The sequence below is a fragment of the Oncorhynchus keta genome, chromosome 37 (genome assembly GCF_023373465.1).
Source record: "Oncorhynchus keta strain PuntledgeMale-10-30-2019 chromosome 37, Oket_V2, whole genome shotgun sequence".
NCBI lineage: Eukaryota > Metazoa > Chordata > Actinopteri > Salmoniformes > Salmonidae > Oncorhynchus > Oncorhynchus keta.
Genome location: NC_068457.1, coordinates 15,582,961 through 15,595,168, shown reverse-complemented (window position 1 = coordinate 15,595,168; position 12,208 = coordinate 15,582,961). Strand labels below are relative to the sequence as shown.

At 46.5% G+C, this 12,208-nt stretch overlaps 1 protein-coding gene across 2 annotated transcripts; it reads left to right on the top strand.

Annotated features, from left to right (window-relative positions):
- Positions 1–57: 57 nt before the first annotated feature.
- Positions 58–12,188, top strand: LOC118372282 (adenylate cyclase type 10-like). Of its 2 annotated transcripts, XM_052499249.1 has the most exons (32): positions 58–464; positions 609–713; positions 828–866; positions 974–1,117; positions 1,429–1,634; positions 1,741–1,831; positions 1,927–2,015; positions 2,250–2,441; positions 2,738–2,859; positions 3,182–3,258; positions 3,411–3,600; positions 3,792–3,847; positions 3,945–4,116; positions 4,389–4,581; positions 4,701–4,787; positions 4,906–5,186; positions 5,585–5,796; positions 5,962–6,093; positions 6,396–6,683; positions 6,830–7,141; positions 7,458–7,500; positions 7,600–7,813; positions 8,055–8,195; positions 8,306–8,472; positions 8,778–8,934; positions 9,290–9,494; positions 9,621–9,717; positions 9,792–9,907; positions 10,149–10,266; positions 10,526–10,721; positions 11,087–11,275; positions 11,920–12,188. In XM_052499249.1, the coding sequence occupies exons 1-32, from the start codon at positions 308–310 to the stop codon at positions 12,136–12,138; spliced, it is 5,007 nt and encodes a 1,668-aa protein (XP_052355209.1). In that variant the 5' UTR covers positions 58–307; the 3' UTR covers positions 12,139–12,188. The 2 variants fall into 2 exon arrangements, with proteins under 2 accessions (XP_052355209.1, XP_052355210.1); XM_052499250.1 differs by lacking the exons at positions 58–464; positions 609–713; positions 828–866; positions 974–1,117; positions 1,741–1,831 and having other exon boundaries at positions 1,494–1,634.
- Positions 12,189–12,208: the final 20 nt, after the last annotated feature.

Below are 12,208 nucleotides of genomic sequence, written 5' to 3'. Positions count from 1 at the left end.
TCCCAAACTATTTCACTTCATGGTGCTGACATTCAACTGTTGTGCCAATGATCGTAGTTTATGTACTAGACTAGAGTTGAGAAGCTGTGGTTTTGCGTCTCGAAGAAGCTCTGTCCATGGTTCTGAAACCGAAATGCATGGCATTCAAGTAAGGTTTAGTTATTAAAAAATATTTTTCATAGCTACTTGTTTTTGAATTGGTGAACCAGTTTGTAGTGAAGAGTTGAATTCTAGAACGTTCACGGAAAAAAACGACCGTTCAGATTCGCTCAACGGAAAAACATGATGCCCCTAAACTACATCTAAAATGGGTTGGATAAAGGGAGAGGGTGAGATAGAGGACTCGTACAAAATAAGCAAAATAGCTGCCCATGTACCTGATCTTGTTGTCTACAGCACCCTCACCAACGATATCCCCTACGCAGAGAACTTTCATGGAGTCCTTCTCTTCGCAGATGTCTCAGGCAAGCTAATCTCAGTAGCTAGTTACATTAGCTATCTCGCTAGCTAACTAGAATTCCCTTTCGATCTACGTTTAGAAGCTAGCTAGCTAACGTTTGCTAACCCACTAGCTGGAAGTCAACTAATCCATTTTGTATATTTTTTAGGCTTCACTAATCTGACTGAGAAATTCAGTTTGAGTAGCAAGAAAGGCTATGGAGCAGACGAGTTGACACGCACACTCAACAGCTACATTGGGGAAATAGTCAGTCGTAAGTTAGCGATGGTTTTATTATTATTGTTAAAGCAAAGTTAGTTAACTTAACTTAGAATAAGTTAGTCTAAAAATAATATTACCAAGCAATGCTTTGTTGCCTATATTTCAGATATCCTTGATGCTGGGGGAGATATTCTGAATTATGCAGGTAACAATAGGCTTCCCTCTCAGCTTTTAGACACAGATTCACCATGATCACAATTCCTAGTTACAGTGTTTTTCAACTCTTCATGGCCAAACAACTTTTAATCACAGGCGATGCCATCTTGGCTCTATGGACGGTGGAGAGGGTCCAGCTCAGTGAAGTAATCTCCCTGGTAGTCAAATGCAGCCTCAACATCCAGGACCAGTGTGGAGTCCGGGAGACGGAAGTGGGCTGTCAGCTAAAAGTTAAAATAGGTGCTTGTCTGAGTCTCCTACAGGCCGAGAGACATGTTTGTGCTATAACACCAGGGCCTGTATTCACAAAGAGTGCAGATCTAGGATCAGTTTTTCCTTTTAAATCATAAGGAACACATGCATTTCGCTGCACCTGCAATAACATCTGCTAAATATAACATTTGATTTGATTTTGATTTGAATAAGGGGGACCTGATCCTAGATCAGTACTCTACTCTTTGTGAATTTGTGCCCTTATTATCCGGTTACACTTGACTTTATAGGCAACTAGAACCTCAAATATGATACCCTTTCTCCTCTGCTGTCCCAAGGTATATCTGCTGGGAAGCTCTCCAAGGTGATCGTAGGAGACGAGATCAGTCAGTACTTTGTGGTGATTGGCCGGGCGGTAGACGAGGTGCGGCTGGCAGAGGGTTTGGCGGTGGCCAGCACAATCATCTTGTCACCTAACGCCTGGGAACTATGTGAGAGGGACAACATCGCCATTGACCCCATAGAGAACGAGAGAGCCGTGAAGGTGTGTGTGTGTTTGTGGATGGATGGATACATTTATGATGAATGCCGTTTCAAGCAGGCAGGTGGTTTCTAGATGACTATATGTAAATGGTTGTCATTCAATGCAGGTGCGATACATTAAGCGAGAGCCCAGTTTCTCTGTTGAGAAGTACCAGGATTCAATAGGAGCGTCTGTAGAGCATGAAAAAGTGTCAAGAGGTACCGCAACGAGAGTAGCTAGATATCTGCCTGTGATATTTCTACTTCTACGGTTGTGTTGTAACATCCTAACCAGACCTTTTTTTGGTCGACAGATTGTGCGAGGAGAGCATCTCGACTGATGCCAAACGCCGAGCTTGAGAAAACTTTACGGAAGTACATCATGAAAACGGTTTTGCAGAAGGTAAGAACCTACCTACTACCGTCCTCTTTCTGTACAATAGCAAAAGTTGTCAGTTTTTTTCCCAAATCAGAATCACTATTTGTGAATGTATAAATGTAGGCTCTGTTTTAATGTCCACACTACTACTTACCTAGAATTAAGAAATGTATTGAGCTAAACATTCTACTAAGTATGTTAGTACGGTCACTGGAACGCAGCCATGGTTTTCTATTCTGACCTCTCCTCCCTCGGTAGATAGATGACGACCAGCCTCTGGAGTATCTTTCTGAGATGCGTCCGGCCACCATAGTGTTTGTCAACATGCAGTTCAAGGGAGGAGAGAGTGACCAGGAGCAGTGTATGACCATCCACCAGGCTGCCATTGGCATCGGTCAGCAGATAGTCAAGCACCACGGGAGGGTCAATAAAGTGTTCATGTTCGACAAGGTCAGTTAGTGGTTTGTTGAAGGTGGAATCCTGGGGGTTTATTCAGTAGGAACCAAATGAACGTAAACAGGCTGAAACAGGGAGGGACTAACCTGAACTTGTCCAATAAGGAATGCAAAATGTTTTGGTACGGTGTGAACAAATGAAAACAACCCAGCAATTCTCTGTTCCCGGTGGCAATGAGAAAAACTACAAACACAATTAACCAGAAACAGAAACAATGGGTGCACTCACCAATACTTTCTTCTTCAGTCAAACCCGCTGTATGTTTTTAAATAACAAGGAGTTTGTTGCAGGGCTGTACTTTCCTCTGTCTGTTTGGGCTCCCTGGGGACAAGCGGGAGGATGAGAGTGCCCACGCCTTACAGGCTGCCTATGGAGTACATGACCTTTGCCAGAAAGAGATCCGCAGCCTCAAGTAAGTCCCATTTGATCCTAATATTCTAAGACCACATGCCTTTAATTTTTATCAAGCTACAGATGTAGGATTTTAATTTTATCACCCTGTTGCAGGATCATTTCCCTGCAATGCAGGACATGTTAAACTTGTAGTGTATTTGAGGTTTAAAAAGGCTTCTGAAGTTGGTAATTTCCACTTGATTTTCCCTTACGAAAAATGTACTACAGGACTATTTTCCTGCTCTAGAAAACTGGCTCAAATTAAGATCCTACATCTGTATTACACTTGAGGGCAATATGTTGTATAGTTAGTTAACAAAAGGTCCAATGTTGTCCAACAGGACTGTCTCTGTTGGAGTAACCACAGGTCCAGTGTTCTGTGGTGTAGTAGGACATCCAGTGAGGCATGAATACACAGGTACAATCCACCTTGACATCCTCTTGAACTCTCAGCTGGAACTGTGCTTTGCCACTGCTACCTTCCTATAACTTGTTGTAGACTCTATGTTAAGATTTTGACCAGTTTGACCTATGCACTTTGAACTCTATCTCTGTGTCCTTTGCCGTTAGTGATTGGTCGTAAGGTGAACCTGGCGGCACGGCTGATGATGCACTACCCCGGGGTGGTGTCATGTGACAGCGAGACTTGCTACTACTCAAAACTGCCTGCGTTTTATTTTAACGAACTGCCCAAGAAAGCCATGAAGGGAGTCAAGAACCCTGGAGTCCTTTATCAGTTCATGGCCAATAAACAGCAGATGTATGACCATCTGATGTGACCAACATCATTTATACTCCATTAACTCTTGACTGGTACTCACTTTCATATTGAGGACTGTACTATTGTCGTGGCTTTCTTGTATTGAAAAGCTACATAATGAGACATATTGCAATTGTAATAAGAAATTATAAAGGTTCATACATGCTTATAAAACAAAATCTAATCTCCAGAACTGTTGGTAAAGCACCTATGTCCGTTGAGAGAGAGGAGGGATATCCTCTTTTGGGTGAGTTTTCTCAGGTATTGACGATTATGAATGACATGCATTCATCGTGGAAGATCACATTGATTTGAATGATATGTTGCGCTCAAATGCTCCCTAGGCCGAGAGAAAGAAATTGAAGTGTACTCCAGCATGCTGAAGGGCTTCTTGGAGGCCAGGGCTGCAGGTCACAAGAACTACAACAATGTTTTGATCTACGAGGGACCTATCGGCTATGGAAAGAGCCGCCTGCTGGCTGAGGTGGTATACAGAACAGCCAAGGAGGGAGTCAGGTTAGTGCCAGCTGTTAGTTTAGCCTGGTCCCAGATCAGCCTGGTTAGTTAGCCTGGTCCCAGCTCAGGTCTTGGCAACTACGATCATCATTGTCATGCCAAATGCACAAACAGATCTGACACCAGGCTAGTTGATAATACAAACAGATATGTGCTGTATCCCAAGCCGTGGTCATTTCATTTCGTTGTAAGTCAACTCCAGTAGTGACAAAGAAAAATAGACATCAACGATGGGGGATTGGAAAGCATTTCTTCTGTCTCCCTTCTTTCAGAGTGATCTCTTTTGAGCTGGCCAAGACGGACATCAAGCAGTCCAACTATGCCCTCCAGACCCTACTGGCCATCGTCATGTCAGTTCAGAACTGTAAGAGCTACGCCGAGCGAGAGAGAGTCCTCCTCTCCAAGATCCTAGACCCAAAGATGAGGCAGAACCTCTGCCTTCTCAATGATATCCTGTTAGTCAAAGTAGGTCCTTGACTAACAGGTCTCTGAACTGTTGCTTTTCTTAAAGTTCTTGTTCTGTTTTCGTAGTAGCTAACGAGGGTAGGTGGGTCTTTTCTGTAAGATCTGTTCTATGCTTTTAGTTTCCTGTGTCGAAGGATGTGTCACTCATGGACAGTCAAACGAAGAACAAGAAGATGAGGAACTACTTTCTGGAGTTGTTTTGCAAGGTAATGTAGAAGAAAATAATGTGGATGATGTAACAACACGACTTAGGTGGAGAATTGATTGTTTGATTACTTAGAATTCAATTGATTGGTGATAACTACGTGTGTGTGGTCTGTCCAGTTCGCCGAGGACGAGCCGTGCGTGTACGTGTTGGACCAGGCTCACTTTGTGGATCGATCCTCATTGACCTTCCTGCTTGAAGCATGTGAAAAAGCCTCGGTTCTGGTGTGTATGGCCCTTCTCCCCCACACCAGTCAGAGCGGGCCCTTCTCGGAGCTTAGCCGCATCATCAAGGACCCCCGGACCCTCTACCTTAACCTGCCTGGGTTGGAGCCCCCCGTCATCGCCCAGCTAGCCTGCCAGATCCTGGGGGTGGTCCGCATCCCTAGCGAGGTGGAGCTGTACGTGTACACGAACACACACACACACTGTGTTAATATACATATGTTACACATATCGACTCGCCGAGGGTGTCTCGGGGGGGAGTTGGGAGTTTCACACCTCACACACGTTCAGGTTACCCACTTGTACATACAGTGAAACAGGACAAATATAAGCACCCCAATTTGACCTTTGACCCCTCAAAGACAACTGAAGCATCAAATTCCAGAGGTAAGTAAGTAAAAAGTAATTTATTTGAATGTACATTTTTGAATTGGCTTGTCGACTGTATAGCAATTTTTGTAAGACTCATTCTAAGGCTGTCATTGTCTCAGTACATGAATATCTCACAGAAGAAGCCGGAGTTACCTCATGAAAACATGCCATGTATCAATTAAAAGTGTCATCTGTTTTATAGGTTCCTGGTGGAGAGAAGCCATGGAGTTCCATACTACTGTGAGGAGCTCTTAAAGAGTCTGTATCTGGGAAATCTGATCGTGATCGAGGAGGTGGAGGGGGAGGATGAGGCTAAAGACGTAGACATCCTGTTCCCTGAGCCCACCCTGGTGGTACACTGCTCCAAACCCAGCCAGGTGGGGCAAGAGGAGGACGCCAGGGCCGGAGCGCTGGGTAGGAAGATGATTCTGTTGGCTGAAAATGTCTTGAGTGGGAGAACTCCCGGCCTATTTAACACCCTTGTCTGTGAAACGGACAGACCTATTGGCTGAGAATATATGAGTGGCAGGTTTCCCAGCCAGTCAACACCCTTGTTTGTGAAACACTGTAATGTTGCAGGTCCACCCAAGGCATCCATGTTGAAATCCCGCAAGATCACAGCCCTGGACCATTTTGTTGACCGTGCTTTGGTCTGTTTTGTCGGAGAAGCTGCCAAATTCCACGAAGTTCCCATCCCTCTGACATTGAAAGGTGTAGTACAGGGTTCATGCATTCTGCCCCCAAACACAATGCAACCTCATCTCATTAGTCTTATTTGATAGAAATGACTCATAAATAAAACACTAAAATCATTAAGGATGTTTTCTGTTCAGGCATGTCTATTGGCCTACTAATAATAAGTTCCATTTAGCTGACACTTTTATCCAACACGACTTAGTCATGCATGCATGCATTTTATATATGGGTGGTCCCGGGAATTGAACCCGCTATTCTGGCGTTGTAAGCGCCATTCTCTACCAACCGATCTACTAATAAAAGAGAATTCTATTCAGGCATGGCCCTGGCCCACCTAGACCACCTGCAGCCGGCCGACCAGATGGTGGTGAAGTGTGCTGCCATCATCGGCCAAACCATCACCACGCAGATGCTCATCAACATCCTGCCAGAATCAGAAAACCCCGACAAGCTCAACCTGTCGCTCACCTCCCTGTTCAAGTCGGGCACGTTTGAGTGCGGCTCCAAGCCCAAGCAGTTCACCCAGCAACTCACCAAGGAGTCAGAGTGTTGGGATGCACTCAACTGCTACTGTGTCCAGGACAGCCAAGAAGATGTCCGTGAAGGTCAGTAGTGGAGCTGAGGCTAGCGCAGACAAGGAAAACTTTCACTCTCTCTACCTCTCTCTGTCTCCCCTCTGACTCTCTCTACCTTCCTCCCCCCAAATCTATCTCCCACTCTCATGTATATTTCTCTCGCCCCCCCCTCTCAGAAGTGTCAGGCAAGGCGTCTGTGGACGGCGCGTGGCGCTGCAGGGTGATGCGTTTCTGTACGGCCCTGGTCAAGGAGACGGCCTACGAGCTGTGGCTGAAGGAGCAGAAGAGAGAGATCCACCAGAAGTGTGCCAGCTACCTCCTCAAGCAGGCCCACCGCTGCAGGGACTGCGGCATCGCCGAGTTTATCTTCGGCCACAAGGCGGCTATAGGGAACAACCTCATCGAGATCCACCCGAGTTTGCTCAACGTACAAGAGTCTGGGGAGGCCCTGTTCCTGGGCCAAAGTACTACACTGGGGCTCCCCAAGGGTGAGTGATGGACCCACTGACCTCTCCGCTAGACAAGCACACGCAAGCTGAGAAAACGCACACAAACACTCGCTGAGAGACAGACGCAAACACTCATGCTCGGCCAAACACACACACACACACACACACACACACACACACACACACACACACACACACACACACACACACACACACACACACACACACACACAAACACTTCACACGCACGCTCATGCAGATTGACACTAGTGACGCTGTAACCAACTGATCTAAGTAACCATTGAGGGTTGATTTGACGTGTGCTGTTGGTGTTGTTCTCCTCTACACCTCTCAGAGACTATACAACTGAACCAGGTCAGCCCTTTGCATCCCAACAGGTAAGGTTTTATATTCTACCCCTGGTCCCAGATCAGCTGGCCAGTAATACAAGTGGGCTGATTCCATAACAAATGTATTTGTGTGTCTGCGTGTGTCAGTGAGGAGGACGACTTCTTGTTGAAACTAGATTCTATGGTGAATGAGTACAACACCACAGTGGACAGAACCAGGAAGTGTAGGTGTGCCCAGGTGACGGAGTGTGTGCTGTGCCCCATGGTGCGCCACTGCACAGGCGTGGGCGACGTGCCCAAAACCTTTTATTACCTGCTAGAGACCGCCGCAGCATCGGCTTACCTCTCCAACAACCTCAAGGTGTGTGTGTGTCCTTTACACTTTTTTTCTGATCTGTTCATGCTCATACAGAAATACTCTCTCTCTCTCTCTCTCTCTCTCTCTCTCTCTCTCTCTCTCTCTCTCTCTCTCTCTCTCTCTCTCTCTCTCTCTCACTCACTCACTCTCTCTCTCTCTCTCTCACACTCTCTCTCTCTCACACTCTCTCTCTCTCTCACACTCTCTCCCTCTCTCTCTCACTCTCACTCTCACTCTCACACAGGCCCTGTCCTATTTAAACGAAGCTAAGATCATACTGGATAATCTGAAAGTGGGCAAACCAGCCTTTGAGACTGCCGACCCGAAAGTCAAAGTGAAAATCAACAACTTTGAGAGAGCCTGTATCTTCCGTCTCAGAGGGGAGGTAACAGTTCACTGAAATGATATTTATGATCTCAAAGGATAAGGACGATTTGAATGTATACAAAATAGTGCTTTTCTCAAACTAAAGTGTATAGTTTGTTGTACGTTTAGGTGTTGTACAACACAGGCCAAATCGAGGAGGCTGAGAGCATGTTTTCCAGCGCCCTACGGCTTCTGAACAGACGTCTCCCTACGAACCGCGTGGCCATGTCCCTGAAGTATGTCTGTGAGAAGATGAAGAGTCTGTGCTACAGATTCAAGAACCCTGACAACCCTGGGTGTGTTCTATGTTCAACAAGCCCCTATAAAGATTAAACCAATTTTATATACAGCAAGCACTATAATATCAACTATTTTCCGTTTATTGACGACAAAATACGACAACATACCGCAACCTACAATTAAGTCATTTATCTGCATTCAACTCAAACAGTAAAAAAGTTTTATAAAGATAAACTCTAGCACAGTGGTGATGTAGGCACTCCACCATCAATTGAGTGGATCTTACAATCGTGTGCATGCTGCACTTTTTAAAGGTTTTGTTGTTTAGATGTTGTTATTCTTGTTGTCTTGGTGTCCAAAGAGAGAAGAAGCTGGCGTTCCTCCACGAGCAGATCTGCTGTCTGTCGTACATGTGGCAGATCGGCTGCATGAGGAGAGCTCCCAAGAACATGCTCAACGCATCGCTGGCCATTACTATGGAGATGAACTCAGCCCAGAAGAGTGCAGAGGAGACCAAGGTGGATTGTTTACTCTGCTTCTCTGTTTTTTACAGGAAAACGGGGGGTTTGTTCGGTCAGTGGAAATCTCAAACACAACGTGGCTCAGTGTGTTGAGAGGGAGAGGGGAGAGAAAGAGAGACACTGTTCAGAGATGGATTCATCAGGAAATACAGATTATCTGACATTGTCTAAGTCTTCCATCCTTAAGAGAGTATACAGCAGGGATCGTCAACTAGATTCAGCCACGGGATAATTATCTTCTTGAGCGGATGGTCAGGGGGCTGGAACATAATTACAAATCATTTGTAGACTGCAAATTGACCATAAGAATCCCATTGACTAAAACTCGCAGACACACCACCTCTGTCTATAGATCATCTTCTCGTGCATCGACTACCTCCAGTATTGTCAGCTGAATGGCCAGGACGACCGGTGTAAGATCTATGAAAGAATGCTGTGTGGAACCTGTGTTGAGCTGCCTGACTGCATGGAGGGCCTGATCCTCACCAGCTACTTCATACGCTCCCTCTCCATCGTCAAGCTCTGCTCAGGAGCCCTGCACGACTCCATCCAGTATGGTGAGGAGAGGAGTGGATGTGTGTGTTCGGTTTAAACAAATAAGTGTGTAAGCAAGCAAGCGAGACAGACGGAGAAGAAATAAATAGCAAAAAAGTTTCAGTATTTAAAGTAGTTCTACTTCTCAGGTCTCCGAGCAGAGCAGATCAGCAAGCTGACGAACCGCCGGGGCCTGGACATGTTGGTGATCTCTGTCCTTCACACACCCCTCCTCCTCACACAGAGGTGAAGCACTACTTCTACTTGTTTCTTTTACTGGGGTGTGTACCTTTTCTACTGTTGAATACTATGATACCCAGGTATGAGGAGTGTGTCCAGCTGATGCAGAGTCTGGAGTACCTGGGAAACAGGACCCGCATCAGCACGGCTAAAGGCTGGTTCTATGCAGGCTGCTTTGACTTCCTGCTCTACTCAGGCAAGTTGGATATTCCATCACTGTGGGACACCATCTCCACGTGCCATATCTTAGTTAATGAACTAATGGATAATAATTAGAAATGCCATTTAGTTTTTATCCAAAGTGACTTAGTCATGCGCGCCTACATTTTACGTATGGTTGGTCCTGGGAATCGAACCGCCGTTGCGAGCTCCGTGCTCTACTAACTAAGCTACAGAGGATCACTAGCATAGGTTGAGTCTCATGGTGTGTGTTCCAGGCTTTGCCTTCCGTCCGTTTGAGGAGTGCTACACCTTTGTGGAGGAGTCCCAGTCAGACCCTAACCTGGTGGCTGACAAGAGTCTGATGATGAACCTCTACTCTGCTCTGGCTCTGTGGTCAGTGGACTGATAGAAGTGTTATGAGTAGAGCGCACATGATTATTTTCTCTACTTGCCAGAGAGGCATTTCTGTTCTACATAACATATTTCTAGCTGAACGTTGTACAATGTTGTGCCTTTCAAAATGCAGCCCTAAGCTATACTCTAGTCCACCCTACTATCTTTGCTGTGTGTGTGTGTGTGTGTGTGTGTGTGTGTGTGTGTGTGTGTGTGTGTGTGTGTGTGTGTGTGTGTGTGTGTGTCCCGTTCGGCCTAGGTATGCCCGTCTGTGTGAGTGGGAGAAGGCCTGTTTCTTCTACACCAAGGCCTGTGGAGTGACCCGACAGGCTCCGTCATCCATCCACTCCATCAACGGCGTGGTCATGTTCCTGGAGTGTCATGTGCTGCTGTTCAGAAAGGCCCTGGTGGAGCACAACCAACACATCAAAGCCATCTACCAGAGCACACAGAAGGTAGCCTAGCGACGGGTAGCCAAGCGACAGGTAGCCTAGCGACATGTAGCCCAGGTAGCCTAGCGATTTAGAGCGTTGGGCCAGAAACTGAAAGGTTGCTGGTTCGAATCCCCAAGTCGACGAGTTGAAAAATCTGCCGTCGTGCCCTCGTCTGCTAAATGACTAACATATATGCATTAACAGGTTTATGCACACGCTCACACTAGGACGCTCTGTCTTTCTCTCAAGCTCTCCCTCACGCACATATGCCTTCACATGCCCCCACACACACAGTTGTGTATAATGTACCTTTAGAAAACTCACACAGCCAAATGATAAATGTTTTCCCTGAAACTGTCCTAAAAGCCATAGTATTTCTTATGCAGCACTTCACAGAGTTCAACCGGAAGTACTCGACCAGCAAGATGTACTTGCCCCGGGTGCTGCACCTCAGAGCTTACATGTACGTGCTGGCGGGCCACGAGGCTCTGGCCAACGCCATCCTCAACAAGGCTTTAAAGCTGTGTCAGCAGCACGGCAACAAGCTGGAGGAGAGCTGGATCACACAGAACCAGGTACAGTACTGGAGGAAGGGCCTGAGGTGACAAAACTCACACACACACACACAATCAGGCAGAAGGATGTATTGGATGCATGGCTCATCTCACACACCGTGTAATGAGTATTCACAGGAGGCTGCTGAGGGGGGGACGGCTCATAATAATGTCTGGAATGGAGCTAATGGAATGACAGACACCTGGAAACCATGTTTGATACCATTCCACTGATTCCGCTCCAGTCATTACCACGAGCCCATCCTCCCCAATTAAGGTGCCACCAACCTCCTGTGATGTGTATGCAGTCATCACACACACACACAGAACAGAAACCTCAACCACATGCATTTAGAAGACTGCAGTTACACGTCGTATACCATGTAGTACAAGCCAGTGGAGGCTGGTGAGGGGAGGACGGCTCATAATAATGCCTGGAATGGAGTGGTTGGATTGGTATCAAACACATGGTTTATGTGTATCATGCCATTCCATTTACTCTATTCCAGCCATTATTATGAGCCGTCCTCCCCTCACCAGCCTCCACTGTAGTAGATGTATTTTCTCCTTGATAGCCTACACAAGTAGAGCGTAGTGCGTATTAGTATGTATTATTTATTTCTTTATTTAAGGACATTTCTAATATTCTCTGTCTACCTCTTCAGATTTCGTGGTTCGGCGTGTTCAGGCAGAGTACCAGCAACTGGTTCACTTCCACTTTGACCATGCCCAGCTGGGAGGAGGCTAGGGGGATGGACCCAGAGGAGCTGGCCCATACCCGCTACACCCTAGTGGGTGTGGGGGGCGAGATCTGGGCTGACAACTCCAGCCTGCACCTCGCCCCAAAGGCAGAGGACACCCAGCTCCTCAAAGGCCAAGGATAGGGACCCGGTTCCTTTATTGAGAGTGTGGAGAACACTGTATATAGGGAAAGCTATTGGAGCAGATAGGAAG